The sequence below is a fragment of the Carcharodon carcharias genome, chromosome 28, assembly GCF_017639515.1.
Source record: "Carcharodon carcharias isolate sCarCar2 chromosome 28, sCarCar2.pri, whole genome shotgun sequence".
Lineage (NCBI taxonomy): Eukaryota > Metazoa > Chordata > Chondrichthyes > Lamniformes > Lamnidae > Carcharodon > Carcharodon carcharias.
The window spans coordinates 15,558,307-15,577,737 of record NC_054494.1 but is presented as its reverse complement, the minus strand read 5'-3'; the positions used below and the strand labels follow the sequence as shown (position 1 = coordinate 15,577,737).

The following is a 19,431-nucleotide window of genomic DNA, read 5'->3' as shown; positions in this document are numbered from 1 at the left end:
TAGTCAGCGATGCCCACATCCCATGAATGAATAAATAAAAAACTCCACATAATAGCACATTCCTCATTTTAACGACTCTTTGGGTTAAGAAGTTTATCCTGAATTTCTGTTTGGATTTATTAATAACTATCTTATCTTTATCTTCTCTAATTTTGGATTCACCCACAAGTGAAAATATCTTGAATAGTTTCAAGTTACGAGTTCTGTGTTGCTTGTGTACCTGAGACCAAGCTCCCATCCGCCACTGTGATGGACATGGTGTACGGTTGCATGGCCTCCGACCTTCGGGACGGTCTCCAGCACAGTATTTGGTATGCACTGTTCTATTGGCACCCTTATTAAGATACTGGACACACTGTACAACTCTTGTTTGGTATCCTACTTTCCCACAACTTTTACTACAAGTTCCCCATTCCTCTGTTAACCACCTGCAAAAGAACGGAGTTAAACATTAAATCTTCATTCAACATTGAAAACCAACAGTAACAGAACTTGCTTCCTGTGAACTGGTGGGCATAGTATTACCTAGAATAAACAACCATGTTTTTCTTAATTGAAATGAAAAATGCTGGAAGTACACAGCAGGCTGTACAGAAAAATGAGAGGTCAACATTTTGCACTTGGAACTTCTGCCAGAACTAAGGCCAGAATTTTACGTTGATTGGGCGGGTATGCGCCCATCCTGAATGCACATGAAATTGTGCAAAACGACGTCGGGCGTGTGTCCCAATGTCATCTCGCACACGAGCAAAATTGAGGTCGGCAGGAGTCAGAGCTGACCCAACAACAATTAAAGGGCCAATAAAGCTATCAAAAACTACCCACGATTTTGCGCTCGTCACACGGACAAAAAGGGCAGTCCGTTTTTAACAAAAAATCATCCAAGGGCAGGATGAGATAGAATAAAAAAGATATCTGGGGACAGATGGTTTTTGAGTTCTGCTGTCAGGTGCTTGAATGTGCTGCACAGACATAGCTTGCTGCATTTTGTTTTTGGTCATTTAATCTGCCCAAGTTTGCAGCTCCCTGAGGCAGCTCTGCAGCAGCTGTCAGCCTTCAGGGAGCGCGCTAGAAGTACCCACCCACACCCTCACTTTTGTCCGCACCTGCCCTCTCTCCAACCTCTTCCCGCCTCCCCCATGGGCAGCGCTGAGACTTTCTCAGGGCATGTTTCACACTGGCTGGTTGTTAATTGGCCAGCCAGCGTGAAATTGCGTTCGGGCCCTTTCACGGGCAGAAGTGCATTTCTTGCCCACTTCTACGCCCGGTGACTTGGTGCACACATCAAGCAGGAAATTCAGGCCTATATTTTAATCCTTGACATTCCTACTCATACTCTTGTATAATTAAAAATAAGTCACATGCGAAGTAGAGCTCTGCACCTGATTCTAACCATGTGCAAAAAAATTCCTTTGTCACTGGCCTGACTCTGATGTATATCAAGGCAATAGTAGCATTATGATTTCAAACTAGTCCCTTGAAGGTTGATCTTGACAGATACCTGTCTGAGACCATTCGTAGAAACTTTGCTCCTAATCTTCCAGTTAGCTCTAAATAGATAAACAACAGCATTGTGCTTACGATGGTTGTGTGCACTCATGAAGGTTGCAACGTCTCCTTATAGGCTTTGGTTTCTTGTGATTATCACAGAAATTCCTATGCACCATCTTGCTGTCACTTTTTCGTCTACAGCCATATTTTGTGTATTGTATGCCTGAAAGCATATTTACAATATTAGAACACTCCTGTAATGGCATCAAGCAAAATAATCTGTATATGAATACTAAAACCTGAATTTGGAGTTGTGTTTATATTCTCTGGCCTTTGAAAGTTCAGATAGTACAGAGCGTACTATATAATATACCATTACAAGATGGCATACAATTCAGGGTCCTTTTTGGACTGGATAAGTACAGGTAGATTCAGTGAATTAGTCTTTCTTTATAAAACAGGAATGTATATCTGGACTTCAGACATGAGGCTCAGCACAATGCAGTGCATCCTGAATCTTTTTTCATTCCTTCGTTTTTTGATGGGCAGAGAAGTCTGCAGGCGTGGTGACCTCTGCACCCAAATTCCTAATCGGTACTCATATGCAAAGTTCTGTGCTATGGAACAAGAATTTGTAAAATTTAACCCTATATGTGCACTGTGATGGTATTCTGCTCACCTTAGGCAAAGGTCTTCTCTGAGGAGTCTCAATTTTAATAGGTATAATGGGGGAAAACTTAGAAGTTGTTCATTTTTAAATTAAGTTGGGGAACTGTCTTACCAAAATACTCACACTTTATAAAAAAAAAAATCAAAGTATCTCCAAACCTGTTGTGACAGGTCAAAAGCAGAGTCCTTCCAGATTTAATCCCCTGCTCAGTCCTATTTGAATGATGCATTCGATTGGTTGCCTTTGCAGCCACAAGGTTGGGTTGAGATGGCTTCCTTCCATAGGCTGGATGCTGCTTTCTGTACAACATCATTGGAAAGTTCAGAACCAACTTAATGTTTCAGGCTATGCTATTCAGACTAGCTTGGTTTGAGCAAAAGAGCAAACCAATGCATCGGTATACCTTATTATAACAGCACAGTGGTTTGTGCTCAGGAAGTATCTTTCCAGCATCAAATACTGAAGTTACTTGGTTTATAGATTATTCTTGAGAAAGTCTCAAGTCATGTATTCCTTTGTACAAATTTTGGGATCAATGATGGGCCTGCAAACAATTCTTTAGGAACAGGATAGTGACATTGGATCCAAGCAGCCAGTTCCCTTTTTGATAGATTAAACCTACCTACTTATCTTCTCACCGTATCCCTCAATTAATTTCTCTCAAAAAATACAGCCAAGATGCATTTACACAACTGCAGTGCCAGTGCAAAGCAGTGTCATTTCACACCAGGAAGTCTCGTACTTTATGTCAAAGTCAGATCAGTTCCAAACTCTGGGTTTGCACAACTTTAGCGTCGGTGCTAAGGTTGCAATATAAATGCACAATAATTGTCTGAAATCCAATCTTACTGTTGAATTCAAATACCTTTACCCCTAATTATTTCATAACTCCTCTGCCCTTTAGATGAAAAAATTCTGCTAGCCTTTTGACTCCTAACTTTCATAAAACCTCAATTTGGAAAATTCCAACAGGCTGCGATTTTTAAAGAATGGAAAATCTTGTTTGCAGTGAAGTGGAATGAGGTGTAATGTATTCATAAACATGCAGCAGTGTGCTGTTACCCATGGCACTGACAACAGACCTGCTCCACAGGCTTTCGAACACTGGGACCAGCTCTTTAAAGCCCACTCATAACTTTCAGTCTCTTCCAGGAGTACATTGTTGTTGCCGATCACAGGAAGTAGGTCTTCGTGAATAACATACTTGTACATTAAATTTGATTTAGCGTCTTCACCTTGTGGACTAATCTGAAATAAGAGAAATTCTCTTCCATTTAAACAAGCTCCAATAAATCTAGAACATTATGGCTTTAATTTTGTGCACAAACTCCCTGAAAAGACTTACACCTGAACTGCCTTCTTAAAAAAAAATTATATATCTCCTTGCGCATTTCTGCTGTGGCAATTGGCCAAACTTAAAAGCATGTTTTCTAATTATTTCCAAGAAGTAGTATCATTTTCAGATTTGCAAACTCTGCCTCAAGCTTAAGCCTGGCCTTAAATATTGAAATCCCTAATGCAATTATACCTTTGGAAGCAGTCTCAAATGCTGGACTAAAAGTAAGATGTGCTATCACACATTTATGAGCTTTGAATCATAGCTCCCTCCTCCCTTAGAACAGTTTAAACAGTCCAACAAATGAGTAACTCCATGGACACTAATAAGAACAAAATTCAACTTTTAGATCGCCTTTCACATTGCCAAACTATCTCAAAAGTGATTTATAGAGAGTAGAATAATACTTCCACACAGCGTATTAGGCTGAATTGAAGAGGATTACCTTGCTATGGACTATGAGGAAAGAGCAAGGCAGCTGGATTAATTGGATGGTTTTCAGAGTCAGTATAAGCACGATGGGCCAAACGACCTCCTCCTGTGCTGTATAACTCTATGAATGAATCAAAACTTAACAATGCTTCCAACACAAGTATTTTAAAACTTTCACTGATACCGACATGGGATTAGGGAGATAATGCACTCCTTGTTGTAAAGGTTGGTGAATATTGCAGTGCATTACATTCTGAATTGTATTCTCCAAGGATTTCTACCTTGCTTGCTAATAATGTGGATTTACCATTGAGATGGTTGTTTTTGCATCAGACCTATTGGAGGTCTGCATTAACTGTCAAGACTGAACCATATAAACTAGGAGGATCACAGGTCATTGATCTGCTTTGAAGTGGCTGTAGAGGTGGGGTTGATGTCCTCAGGCTTTTATGCTAGTGATGGAGGAATAAGTTGGACTTTTGCTGATGACCACTATCCAGTATCTCCCTCTTTCCAGCTTTTCTGTGGTTGTCAAGTTAGGTCATGCTCTAGTGTGATGTCCCCAGTTGTTGATCAGCCTGCCCATTTTCAATCTTTAGATTAGCATTAGCGTCCAGATATTTGGGTGAAATATTGGAGGAATTATACCTCCGAGGGCGATGGCACCTTCTAAGGGGAGAAGAATAAAGAAAAAAAATGTCTTTAAAAAGAACATTTAATAATTGCATTACTTACAAAAACAACTATGTTGTTGTGCAGTGGACCATTGGATTTAAGGATTTCCTTGTCATTTTCTATGGAATACTCCCACTCCAGACCCATTTCTATAAACATTTTTGGTTTTGAACTTTCACCTTTGCCATTGAGAATGAAATTACCAGTTGCTTGATTCTTCACAGCTGTTAAGAAAATGTGACCATTAGATGTCTGACCTAACTTACCCCAAAAGTTACATGAAATGTTTTAGTTATCACAGTTTTAAGTTTTCAATATAAAGCATAAAATTTGTGAAAATGTCATGAATTCATGCAATGTTTTCCTAAATAAATTAAGAGTTTCCCCAGCAACTTATTTTCTCTGAAGTTTATTTCTCAATCTATCTTTAATATAGCAAAAATTATGGAACTATTTACAAAGCTAAATGCTGATATGTCAATAGATCCCTGAAATAAACTTACAAATTAGATTTGTGGACGGTTCAGTTTCTTCGACCTGAAGATTTCTTGCTCCAGCTGGTAATTCAAACATTTTGAACATTCCTGAAATATATGAGACATTAGAATTATTAATCAATTCAAACTTGAGCAATGCTTCCTTTTTGATTTGAAAACTGTAAAACTTACAGAATATTTTTAAGTCCTTGGTTTGCTTACTATAATTATAGTTTATCTGCAATGTAAAGCTCATATAAATTAACAAGTTCTGCAAAGATAACAAGATATGAGTATCTTGGTGAATGTCACGGTGTAACATTTTTATTGATGTTACCGTATAGATATAGGGTAAGATTTGTTCCTTTTGAGCATGTGTTTTGAGATTGTCAATTGTGTTAGCACACTGCCCTCTCATCTCTGCAACCTGGGCTTCAATCCAGCCCTGATGGATGGATCCTCCGTGTGGCTACAATAATTGTAAATAAATTAGTTTGGACAATCCTAATCTAATTTTCATGCAAATCCACACATAATTGGTCAAATTTTGCCACTAACAAAAAAATATTATGCAGACTGGTCAAAAAAATGGCTAAGTGCTAGAGATAGGTTCCATGGTGGGGTTAAGTTGGTAGAGACAGGAGCAGACACTACTACGGAGAGAGACTAGGTCAACTGTCAGATGATTGGATATACAAGGAAATACATAACCAAGGTTAACATTTTACTTCGGAAAGCTGAGAACTGGTACATGATAAAATGAAGAAACCATTAAACATTTTAATTCTTCCTCATCATATTTAAAGCAGTTCAATGGTTCCCTTAAAAGCGGACTGAAGGAGACTAAGGAATCTAATTTCTGAAGGTTCTTCTTTTTGATTGTCATCATACTATTAAGAGACAGTCAGGAGTTTGTCCAAGATATTCTAACCTTCAACGCATTGATTCTGTCCCCGAGAAAGTTTCTGGCTTAGTGTTATGGACAGAATGTATCTGCTCTCTTACTTCCTATAATCAGTACATTTTGTATGGAAAAGGGTGTAATTTTTCTTATTCTTGGAGTGCTTATTCAAATTATATTAGTCAGCAGCAAGCTTTTGTGGGTTTAAAATAAAGGTGGTTATTTATTCTTATACACTTACCCTGAATGAAAGTCAACATTGCACATTTGGTCTCACGACATGCACACATGCAAAAATTGAATACAAATAAAGATAGTGCACTTTTATAGAATAGAGCTAACTCAGTCACAGATTTACAATTTCCACTCTCCCACATGGCAGGCCTATGGTTTCTCAAATGGATTTGATCATTTAAAGTTGAAGTGAGGGCCTTAGAAAGCGAAGGGTTCACAGCAGGATGTGGGGTATCTTGTAGTTGAATATCTAGGAGTTGGTTTTCAGGTGAACTTTGAAAATGGAACAGGTTAAATACTTTGGCTGCTTGATGACCTGCAGCTTGTTTCAGAGTCTGGTTCTCAGATTGGCTGACGACTGATGGTTCTGATAGATCTACTGGGTCCTGGGTTAATAAAGGTGCTATCACTGAACCCAGTTTTGATCACATGACTGCTGGGTTAACACTTCTGAGGCCCACTCAGTCTAGCTTGGATGGGGGAAGGCCATCATGATACAATTTCAATTAGGTATTCACTGGAGATTTGATTACTTCTGTAGCCCAAATGCGAAAAGACACATAAATTGCAGCAACCATCTTAACAGCTTGCTTATGTCCAATTTTTAAAAGTGTTGACTGTAAGTTCGTAATATGACATGCCTTTACTGGGCATGACACTTTGGCCTGAATTTTTCAGATGGTGGTGTCTCGTTTCTTGCCATCTGAAGAGTCAATGGGGATTCCGGGTGCCCGGCAGCCATTTCACACTTGTATAAGCATTAAGTTGCTGCAGGCGGGACTTCTGCCCTCACTCGGGACGAAGTCCTGCCTTAGAGAGCTGGGAATTCGCAGCAGTGTAACCATTCCATTAACTGTAATGGGCAGGAGATGGGGGAACAGGGTGCACATACTGATATGCATTCACTGCCAATAGCATTGAAAGACCCTTTTCCAACAGGCTTTTTAACCTTACTGATATCTGAAATTATCAGTACCAAAATCAATTTCCAGATCATCGGCGCATTTTTCTAAGCTATTAAGTCTTTTCAAATGTCTGGGTGAACTGAGTTGTAGTGGACGCCTATTTTTCTCCTGCACTAGCCAGTTTTGATGAACTTCTGTTGTGTTGAACAAGGGGGAACGATTTTTCATAACAAGATTTTAATGACAGGCAGTATTTGCAAAAGAACTCTCTGAGCAGGCAAAATTCATCATGTGTCAATAAATCATTCATATCTTGCATAACCCTTGTAACTCGGAGTTGACAAATTTTAGAAAGGATTCTTGCTTTTCCTCTCGGAAGAATGCGTTTATTCTATAAAGTTTTGCAATAAATGGGGTATTTGTTTGTCTCGTTGGTTGAAAGATTCTGACCACATGGTGTTGCAATGTTTTCTTAAACTGTGTAAGTTCATTCCCAAGAGAGGAGTACATAATGAGAAGTGTGTGGCTATTGCTTGAATTTTCACAGCTTGACATGGCCTGTGATTTATCATGTGAGGCTATAGTCCAGGCTGACCAAACTCCATTGAGACAAGGGCCAGGATTTTATGTCCCACGGTCAGGCGCACACCCAACCCGTACAGCCACGAAATTGCGCAAGATGATGTCAGGTGAGCATCCTGACGTAATCGCGCACTCACTTGGTGGGCGCGCGTGGCTGTCAAAAGCTCACCCGCCGACAATCAGGCAGGCAATTAAGCCCATTAAGGAGGCAATTGAAAGCGATTTTTCGTGCCCCGTCCACTTATATGGTTGGCGGACAGGCCAATCGGCCAGGCAGCCTTTACATTTTTTCTCAAACTTTGATCCAGGGTGGGATGAAATCTCCGTGGGGAAATAAAATTAGAAAACATACCTCATAAAAAAAAGTCATCAGGTATGCTTTCAGATGCTTGATTGTGCTGCATAGACATATTTTGCAGCATTTTGGTTGTTTCCTTTATTCTGTGGAGGTCTGTAGCTCCCTGAGGCAGCTGTCTGCTTTCAGGGAGTTCACTGGAAGCGCTCACCAGCACCCACTGTGATGTTGGTGCCTGCTCTCTTCCCGCCCCCACCGGTAGTGCTGAGCCTCTCAGTGAGTGGTTCAGGCTAATTGGCCAGCCAGTGTGAAATCGTGCTCAAGGGGGCCCATTTTCCATCCACTCCCGTGCCCGCCAATCATGCACGCCTGGTGAGCAAAGATTCAGGCCAAGCTTTCAGTCTGACCCAGTACCTCTGAGCACATATCAAGTGGTGTAGAAAACAGTTTAGCTTTGCCAATCACTGTGACTATGAACTGCTCAGGAAATCTAGGACCATTCAACTTGGTAACCTTTGATTTCAGAATTGTAAAAGAACCAAGGGCAGAAATTTTCACTTGGCAGGTGAAATGACGCACGTTGGCATCGGATGAACGTGTCAACATGAACGCACAGTCGCGCAATGGTTCGGTTGGCACATGCGCGCGCTGGAGTCAGCATCACACCTGCCGACAATTAAAAGGCCATCAAATAATCAATTATGCTAAATTTTTTGCTGCCTGTCCATCCTAACGGTTGGCGAACAGGCAAAAAGGCTAAATGGCCTTTGCATTTTTTTGGAAACCTCATCCACAGACGGGATGAGATTTCCAAAATCAAATACAAATAAAAAAGAAGTTTAACAATTGAATTAATAGCATGTCCCTGCTCTTGTAACAGAGTCACATGAGGGGACATGTTTTATTACACTTTTATTTTCTTTTTATATCTCTTCATCTCCTTGAGGCAGCTTTGTGCCTCAGGGAGATTATGAAGTGCTCATTCATATGCATGCGCGAAGTTCACACTGGGCCCACTCGCCCTCCGCGGCAGTGCTGAGTGCTGCCACTTGTGTTTCATGCTGGGCAGTGTCAATCGCGTGTGGTGGTCGGCTTCCCAATCGCTCCCGCTGAGCTTGCCCACCAAAGGCAAAATTCTGCCCCGAGAGAATGGTGCTCAACTCCAAATGGCAGAAACTTTCATTTAACTTAAAACTGATGAATGCAGAACATATAGAATGGTTTTGTTTGTGCTGAGAAGGGAAGAAACACAACTATTTGGATTTACACTTCAGGCATAATTATTCCCACCCCTGTTGGGGAAGAAACTAAGAACAGTGCCCCAGGAACAGTACCAGTACGCTACAATGGGTTATGCTGGGAAATGTAATTTGACATCCTGCAACCAAGTTCACAATTTTCACTGCTAGTTTCTCCTCTAAACAGCTCTTTAGTGTTAATTGCAAGAATGTTTCTAGGCCGTTGCTCTGCTCATCTGGCTTAGGATAGCAGTTGTTCAACCAACCAGCACAGTTTAAAACTGTGAATTACAATTCAGTGACTAAAATGTGAAACTGTCCATCTTTGCAGTAAGAGTAAAAAATAAATATATTACTAAATGGTGAGAGATTGCAGAGTTCTGAGATGCAGGGGGATCTGGGTGTCCTAGTGCATGAATCACAAAAGGTTAGCATGCAGGTACAGCAAATAATTAGGAAAGGTAATAGAATGTTATCATTTATTGCAAGGGGAATTGAATACAAAAGTAGGGAGGTTATGCTTCAGTTATACCGGGCATTGGTGAGGCCACATCTGGAGTACTGTGTACAGTGTTGTTCTCCTTACTTAAGGATGTAAATGCATTGGAAACAGTTCAGAGAAAGTTTGCTAGACTAATACCTGGAATGGGCGGGTTGTCTTATGAGGAAAGGTTGCAGAGGCTAGGCTTGTATCCACTGGAGTTTAGAAGAGTAAGAGGTGACTTGATTGAAACCTATAAGATCCTGAGGGGTCTTGACAGGGTGGATGTGGAAATGATGTTTACTCTTGAGGGAGAATCTAGAACTAGGGGTCACTGTTTAAAAATAAGGGGTTGCCATTTAAGACAGAGGCGAGGAGAAATTTTTTTCTCTTAGAGGGTCATGAGTCTTTGGAACTCTCTTCCTCAAAAGGTGGTGGAAGCAGAATCTTTGAACATTTTTAAGGCAGAGGTAGATAGATTCTGGACGAACAAGGCGGGTGATAGGTTATCAGGGGTAGGCAGGAATGTGGAAATGAGGTTACAATTAGATCAGCCATGATCTTACTGAATGATGGAGCAGGTTTGAGAGGCACAAGGGCCTAATCCTGCTCCTACTTTGTACAGTCTAGCCAGCTGCTCCTGCAGGCTGTATATCTCACCAAATATTTTGAAATGTCCAAAACCCTTTAAACCTATGAGTTTCCTTGTAGTACTGGAGACACCATGAACGCCAACTATGATTGTGTTGTCCCTATAATTATTCAGCATATATGCTTCCAGAATAGGTGGTCTTATGGCACAGTGGGTACTATCCCTGCCAAGCTCTGGGTTCAAGTCTCACTCCAGGACTTGGTGGCCATGGAAGGTGCATTCATAATGCAGCCAAACAGGTTGAGTATCAACCTGAAAAGCCTTCCAGCACACAGTGGTGGGAGAGATTCCTGACAGCCATGTGATGGAAATAAATTGAAGCCTCTACTATCACTATCCATAGCTCGAGGCCACAACATGCATGTAAAAGTGAATTTTGCCACAGCAACTCAGACTCCTTGGGAGGGCTGGTTGACTTAGTTGGCTGGACGGCCATTGTGGGTTAGATTGGTGCCAACAGCACGGGGATCGATTGGCCTGAGGTGGGTTCGAGACTTGCTTCCTTGCCCTACCTGTGATGGAGACTGTGGCACTGTGAGCTGGACCTGGCTTCGGGCAGAGAACTCAAGAAAAAGAAGAAAATGCTTCCAGAACCATGAGTTAACAATGCAGAAGCATTATCAAACAAAATGTGACACCAGGAGTGCCATGAAGCAGGAAAGAGGGGACAAGAGGCAGATAGGTGTAGGGAGGGAATTTCAGAGCATAGACCCTTGGCAGCTGAAGGCATGGCTGCCATCGATTAAAATTGAAGTTGTTCAACAGGTCAGAACTGAGCTGGAGCAGATTCATGAGATAGGAGGATGCAAAGTCAGGGATGGATCTGAAAACAAAGGAAGAGAATTTTAAAATCAAGGTGTTATTTAACTGGGAGCTACTGCAGATCAGCGGGCACAGGGATGATGGATGAATGGGATTCGCTGTGAGTGGGATATGGGCCGCAGAGTTTTGGATGACCTCAAGGTTAGGGAGGGTGGAAGATGGGAGCCAGAAATGTGATGGAAGGATCAAATCTAGAGTTCACAAAGGTATTGAGGAGTGTTTCAGTACCAGATGAGCTGAGACAGGGCAAAGTTGAGCGAAACAAAGAGCAGGCATGCTTGGGGGATGGCAGTGGGCAGTTTAAACTAGCAGTTAACTGGTTAGGGCTGAAATATGCCTACTATTGAGCTAGGAGAGTTTAAAAAGTGGATGGATGGATCTTGGAGGAAGAGCAAAGGATGGCAAAATGACCTAGGATCCAAGGATAGAGATGCTCCATAAGGAGTGCCCCATGGAGTCATCTTGAGACAATAGCTTAGGTAAGGGAATAGAGAGTTGCATATACAAGTTTGCAGAAGATGCTATGGAGGCACAGTATGTTGTGTACGTGGGAGCAGGAGGCTACACAAAGGACACACACAGACTGACTTGTCAAAACTACAGAGATGGTGGTCAATAAGGAGAAGTTTAAAGTCATCCACTTTGGTTTCAAGAAAACCAAGTCAGAATATCTTTGAAATAGTGAGAGTCTAAGAGCTCTGCAGAACCAAAAGAACTTAGATGTCCTTATACACGAATCACAATAACGTAATGCATAGGAGGAGTAAAGTCACACACACTCCCCCATGCACCCCCCCCCCCCCCGACCGACACACACACACACACACACACAGTAATGAAAATCTGGAACTCTCTCCCCCAGAAGTTTGTGAATGCTCGGTCAATGAAAACTTTCAATACAGACTGAGATTCTCCCTAAATCCCTCCACCTTAATATTTCTCTCTTCGCCTTCTAAAGCCTCCTCAAGACCTACTTCTTTGGTCACACCTCTGGTCAGCTCCTATAATTCATCTATCAACTGTTCACTATCCATTTCTCCTCCATGAAGCACTTTGTGCTAATTACTACATTAAATCCAAAATTCTTGTAATGTGAATTAGAGATGTTTGCATTATGATATGTTTTTTGGGTCAAGGCAACAAATTTGACATTGCATACATATTGTACTATTGAATATATATTGAACATAGCAGTTGCCATTTCTCTATTTCACACTACAGCTCAGAAACCAGCTTTACGTGGCGATCTCAACTGACTATTTGAGTTTGTCAGCTCTGACTTAATCTAAAGTACTTGAGGCTGTTTGTGAAGACACACAAGGGAAAACAGTTTACACCTTAATACAACTGAGGCAACTCATGTCCTTTAATCCATAAGTAACACAAGTAGAGCTCAGGAAAGTACTTAGATAAATGAACACAAAGTTATAGCAAAGGGTCAGCCTAATCCAAGATTCTTGGACAGATTTTCCAAGTTTATTGTGCAATAGAAGGGAAGAATACCCATCAGCTTGGTCGTAAAGCATAAGTCATATAGAAGCCTTGGCTATATAAAATCTGCAAACAATGGACATGCTGCTCTCAATGTCCTGATGTACCTGAATTCAATACAGTGCTATAAACAATGAGGAAACATTACGAATGAGACAGTAACCCCATTTAAATAAGTGGAGGTATGTTTCTTTTTGAGTGTGACATGTATTTGAATAGGTTACGTTAAACCAGAATGCAGAGCAAGGCTTGACCGATGCGCCTTTAACTCACCTGTTCGTTTGGGAGTCTTGGCAATGGTTCCCTTAACAGTTCGACAATGCGCATTGTCACCACCACAGACACCACATTTATCTTCTTGCTTAAAAGAACCAACTTCCTTATCACAGCCCACGAGCTTCAAAAGGAGATAATTCAATAGTGTCAGAATTTTCATCAGTTGACAAAAGGGTCAGAATTAAAAGCTGTACAACCAAGGGTTTAAATAATCATAATTTTAAAAAATTGACAGAAGGACCAACCTTAAGTCTTTCTAAATTAATTTTAACAACAGGAACTTGCATTTATGTACTGTCTTTAACATGGAAAATATTCCAAGGCGTTTCATCGAATCACTATCTGAGTCACACTGAGGCATTAAGACAGGTGACCAAAGCTTGGTTAGGGAGATACATTTTAGAAAGCGTCTTAAAGTAGGAGAAAGATGAAGAGGTTTAGGGAGGGAATTCCAGAGTTTAGGACAGATTGAATTGAGGATGCACAACAGGCCAGAAGAGGAAGACAGAGATCAGAGATTTCACGGGTGATGAGCACCTACCACACATTCTCCTCGAGCACATACACTGAAGGGATCTTTATAGCTGCAGCGTGTACCATCGTGTACAACCTGATTCATGAACACCACGTCCCCCGTTTCCTTGGACTGACAAATTAGCTCACATTTTTGAGCCTCTGTAATTTGTTGATTGGGATAGAAGAACAAAATGGAAGTTTATACCGAGTAATGCGTAATAATAGAAATCATGAAAACAAAGCATAAAAGGATTAGAAATATCTGAACATTTAAGGTATGGTTTTAGCCTTAAATCATTCCTGTGCATTTTTTATTTTATATGGTATACTTCCCTTCTTTTTAATTTTTGAAGAAAATTATTTTAAACTATGTCAGCCATGGTGCTGTATCGAAGGTTGTGCGACTGGCAGCCTGAGGGTACTGTACACTAATGCGAGCAAAATATCCATCACAGAGATAAATGCGTCCAACATATTTTTCCACATGCCAAACCCCTGAGCTTTCTTAGGATCGAAGGATGCAATGGAGGAAATGAAATGTCTAATTTGAGACCTGGGGCAATAAATTGTTGGTCAGTAAAAACACAGGTTGATTGATACACCTGCTTGCAACTGGTTAAGCAATGTCACTTGAAGAGTCCCAAGGATGGGCTGGTTGCTTAAACTCATGACTGGGAAATGGCACCTGGTGCGGTGGGACAGGGCAGGCAGATTGGGAGGGTGATAGGATATAACGTTCAGCTTGTCTGGATTGCTGGCGATTGTAAGCAGAAATAATTTTTAGCTTAGCGACCAGGGCAGTGTTATTGAGAGCACATAGCTCACAGAATAGTCTCAGAACCTTTTATCACATCAACACCACATTATAACATGTAATTCATTGAAATGCAGCTTTTCCCAAGTTACTTAATGTACATAGCACATTACAGAAGCATTTTTTCAATTTTGTTTTCTGGTTTCACATGCAGGAAATTTGGATATGTGCTGTATTCCATTTAAAATCACAGTAGGAAAACGGCGTGCAATGTCCCTCTGAATTTGCCATATATGGTTTTGACGGGCAAAGCTCCCCAACAGCAGGACCAAGTCGGAAATCACCCCCCTTATATGCAGCATCATTACTGAACTAGTAACAAGCAGCACACAATCACTTTAGTGTCTTATGTGTTAATATTTCTCTGGCCATGCTTGTCAAATAAAAAAACATAACATATACAGTCTCAAAGGAAAACTTACCACCTTGATGCTCATAAGGGAGCCAAGAATGCTTGATATTCTGGTAAAGATAATAGGAGTTTCTTTGTTGACACTGCTGAGCCCGAAAATCTTCATAGTGCCCTGTGCAATCTTCAGAATTGCAGATTTTGTACTCGGAACTAGGGCCAGGACAGTCTCGGCCACCATAGGCAGGGCTGCAGAGAAATTAAAGGCAACCAGCGAGAGGATATACATTCGTACCTCAGGCTACAGTTTATTTATATAGAGGTGTATGTTTGCAGCCTTGGTAATTTAGAAAAGGCTTTCTGGTGCACTGTACTATACTGTTGGATCAGAATCGAAGAAGTGAGTGACAACCCAACTTGAGTGATAATTGGTGCTGTAATCTTAGTTACCAGACTATTTAATGTGACAAGGGGTAACTATGGAGACAAAATGCAAGTTGCATGCATTTTAAATTAGGTTCATATCCAGAATTTTATGCATTAAATGTGTTTGTAAGGCTGCATGTTCTTCAATGGTAGTCTACTGGGGGGATTGTCGGCATGGAAGTTGGCTGTGCTTGGGTGGGGAAGAGAACAAATGACTGGTTACTCTGGGTTTGGTTCCATTTTATTTTCTTGCCCGTTCAATTAAACAATAAAAGAGTTCCTGATACATGCTGGGCAAGAATATAAAACATACTTTTGTAAATTAAAACAGAATTTTACCTGATGCTAAATTTGTGTATATTGTTGTTGCAATCTTTATCATTGTAATATATGTAAGCATAGTGTAAAAATGTTCTTCAGTTTTATTATTTTCTGATAGATCCTATTATTATTTGGGCACAAGACTGTTGCTTGCCAGCATTCACTTCTAATCAAATTGCCTCAGTTAATAACAACAAAAAAACTGCAGATGCTGGAAATCCAAAACAAAAACAGAATTACCTGGAAAAACTCAGCAGGTCTGGCAGCATCGGCGGAGAAGAAAAGAGTTGACGTTTCGAGTCCTCATGACCCTTCGACAGAACTGGTTCTGTCATGAAGGGTCATGAGGACTCGAAACGTCAACTCTTTTCTTCTCCGCCGATGCTGCCAGACCTGCTGAGTTTTTCCAGGTAATTCTGTTTTTGTTTTGCCTCAGTTAATACCTTTCTTTCCTTTGAATCAATAGGGTGAGAGTTCAATTGCTGCTTCAGGACTTGGGTACACAATCTAACCTGGCATGTTTCTGAAGTGCTGCAATGTGAAAGGTGTATTCCTTCATTCAAGGCATAAAACCAAGAAGCTGCCTCTGAGGTGCAGACGGATGTTAAGATCCTATATTTAAAGAGGAGGAGAGAGGTGCCCCCCAGCCACCATTCCTTCCTTAACCAGCCTCACTGAAAGAAGATTGGGCACCTTAGTGCTGTTTGTGCCATCTTGTTGTGCAAAATAGACTTACTAAATCGTTGCGAATGAAGGAATTTAAACAATTCTGAAAGTTGCAATTATCCACCGTAATTGCAAGCCTTTATTAATAAGGCATCTTCCATTGCAAAAATAAATAATTCATTGTAGATAAACTGAGCGTGAAGGTGCAGAATGGCATAAATGGTCATGTCTATTGCTTAATATGGTATCAAACATAGCCATGTATTACAGTTGACGTACACTTGATGCTTTCCTTCTTTACTTAATTATTTTTTTTAAAGAGTAGGCCAGATATAAAATTCATTGAAAATTTGGATGCGCTGTGTTCACTCAAGACTTTCCTGTTCATTAAAACGGAAGGGGGAAGTCACAGGCTGGTGAGTGCAGAAGTGGAAAACTCAGGCCTTTGGATCATTATGAAACAGCTTTCGTTTCCTTGAAATAAGAATGGAACTTAGCCAAGGGGTTTGGAATTACTTCAGAGTAGAAATCTTGCATTATTCTGCACTGCACTGACTGTAGTTTGACTAGTTAGCTCTTCGATAATATTAAGATGTTACCTACAAGTAGACATGTGCAGAGCTCAGGTTTTCCTGAGCAGACAGCAAGTGGAGTCAGTAATATAAATTGAGACTACTAGCTGCATGTTCCTCTGAACACATTAAGCCAGTAACTGTGCAAGAGCAATGTTCTGAGGATGCAATCATGTGCCAGTTAATAAGAACTTACGGAGGATTATTGCACTGTCGGCTACGGAAACGTATTCCACCACCACAGGTCCTTGAGCATGATCCAAGCTTTGTCCAGGAACTCCAGCTTCCATCCTGACTGTATGACTGATCTGAAGTTTTCCAAATGCAGTGACCCTTGAAACACCACTGGAAAGTAGAAGTAATTAAACCATCTTCAGGACTTGCTGCCAGGTGCTGTTGGGTAACATTGCAGATTTACATTCCTGCTGCAGGGCTTCATGTGACAGGGGTGTGTTTTGGAAATTTGGGAGTAGAGCACAACAATGCCTATTTGCAACCTCAACAATTTTCCATCCATTAACTTCAAAAGATGGAGAACAGTTCAGGCCACAATTTGGATGAGCTGTCCTTCGTGTCCTAGACTCCCATCATACTGACCTCTACAACCGAAGCGAAAACGAGTAAAAATTGCTCTTTAGATCTACACAAAACAGTCTTTTTATAATAAATAAAAACTTCAGGGATTCAGAAAATTTAAATCTTTAATCTCGTCTTTCCTTATTTATTATAAATTCTGCAAGAGCACTTGAACAATTTGTTACAGATTGCACAAATGTGTAAAACCTATTACATTATTAACTTTCACTAGCTGTTTTATACCAATTGCTAACAGTTAATGTTTTGAGCGACAAACCAAATCGGACAAGATTGCAAGAAAATGTTTCATATGTATCATTAATGAAGATGAGTCATAAACAGCATGTTGTTTATCAAGCCTATTGTAAATTTCCCATGGACTCAATCAGCCCACTGCCAGCTTTGCTATAGCCTACAAGTCTCAAATGCAAAGCAAGAAAAACAATGCAATAATACTAATGCTTACATAAGTGATCAACCAACAAATTAACATAGACAGAATCAGACGTGAGCTTTGAAATAAATGCTCTCAAAAACCTAAGTATAGGGCAGATTATTATGCTCGGCATGCGGGCAGGCACTCAACACGCCCGGGTATAAAATGGCATGCGATGACGTCGGGTGAGCATCATCGTGCAGTCTCGCGATATTTCGTTTGACGCCGGAGTCAGCTGCGTGCCCACCGACAATTAAAAGGCCTATTAAGGCCATTAAAAAGCTAATTAAATTCAAATTTACGCTGCCCTTCCAACCTAACAGGCAGGCAAAAAGGCCAAGCAGCCTTTGCATTTTTTAGGAAACCTCATCCACACTAGGCCCGCTCGCCCTCCTCCCCCTGCCCATACAGGCAGTGCTGAGCGCTGTGGCTTGCACTCCACGCTGGGCAGGCCTTAATCGACCTGCCCGTGTAAAATCGCAGTGTGAAGCCGATCGTGGGCAGCCGTTGGCTTCCAGACAGTCCCCGCCAAGGGCAAAATCCTGCCTATAAACTACTGACACTGATGAAAAGAAATAATGGCAAAAATGCTGCACAGAATTTTCTCTTCTTGAATGTTCTGGTACATGATGCTGGCCATGACCACTCCCATGGGCCACACTTATGCTTCTCCACTGTACTGAACCGCTGGCAACCAGTACGTTTGAGGTCGGGGAGAAAGAAGTGGCAGGAATTCCAGTGGACAACACCATCCCACCCATACCCAGCTCCTTTTGTGACATTAGGCTTCCAAGGGGTTGGATAAAACCTCTGTTGACCCCCATTTGCTAAAGAAATTCACTTGAAATTATCTTTGATGCAGAGACCAAGGGTTACCTGGATCTGGCTCAATCTGCCCTTGTCCTTACATCAGGATTATCTTCCAAGAACGTCCCAGGCTCAATAAATTCAGGCTCTCTTTATCAGAAGTGAAAGAGGAGGGCAAGCAAGTTTCGTTATCGGACTCATCCACGATGATTTCTTATTTCAGATGCAGTCAAAACTTTTGCATATTTTCACCATTTTCTGTTTTTAAAATGATTCTGATCTGATGTTCATCACCCTAAAGGAATTCTTTTGTCCTACAAACACTGGTCCATGATCAATAAAGGCTTTATTTACTGGAAGGTCGACATAAAGCTAGACTGATTAAGAGTGGGACACAATTACTCATCAAGATGGTGCTTGGAACAAATTTTTACCCTCGCCATTTATTTTTAATATGTAGATTGGTCTTTTACCTTTCCAGGTGCACACTCTGTCCCATCTAGTGGTGGGCCCTTTTTAGTTTTGCAGAAGTAAGGGTTATCAGGATGGCTACACCACAACTGCTTGCAGGGATCAAAGGTTCGGAACTGCAATAGGGACAAACATGGTTTTAGACAGACAGTGAGGTCCTGTGATAGGCAGCTATCCTGGATTGTGAGAATCCATTACACATGCAAACATATGAAAACAATGGCAGGTGAAGACAACAGGTCCATCAAATCAGTCTCAAACATGTTGTAACTAAGTATCATAAACCACAATGATTCTACCTCCTGGGAGAGGAAAATTAAAAACATTCAGAACACACTAGACTAATCTGGGGCGAGTGGGTGCTGAAAATTTGGGAGATGCTTTTCTGATCTGCTAAAGGCAATCTAAACACATCCCAGGAAACTGTAGTGACCAAGAGGCAAATCACCCAACATCTCACTTTTCTTTTGTACACAATGATATCAGCCTCAGTCAGGAACTCATCCAGCTCCCTTTTGAA

At 41.0% G+C, this 19,431-nt stretch overlaps 1 protein-coding gene across 2 annotated transcripts in view; it reads right to left on the bottom strand.

The window, feature by feature from the left end:
* The window catches only part of LOC121270922 (A disintegrin and metalloproteinase with thrombospondin motifs 14), a 185,818-nt gene that overhangs the window by 9,449 nt on the left and 156,938 nt on the right, over positions 1-19,431 (bottom strand). For both annotated transcript variants that reach the window (XM_041176543.1, XM_041176544.1), the window contains exons 10-19: positions 18,914-19,027; positions 16,818-16,966; positions 14,710-14,885; positions 13,499-13,632; positions 12,955-13,078; positions 5,108-5,188; positions 4,665-4,828; positions 3,244-3,409; positions 1,582-1,714; positions 221-428 (exon numbers count right to left, since the gene is read on the bottom strand). In XM_041176543.1, the coding sequence (XP_041032477.1) occupies positions 221-428; positions 1,582-1,714; positions 3,244-3,409; positions 4,665-4,828; positions 5,108-5,188; positions 12,955-13,078; positions 13,499-13,632; positions 14,710-14,885; positions 16,818-16,966; positions 18,914-19,027 (1,449 nt within the window). The remainder of the gene's footprint in view (positions 1-220; positions 429-1,581; positions 1,715-3,243; positions 3,410-4,664; positions 4,829-5,107; positions 5,189-12,954; positions 13,079-13,498; positions 13,633-14,709; positions 14,886-16,817; positions 16,967-18,913; positions 19,028-19,431) is intronic.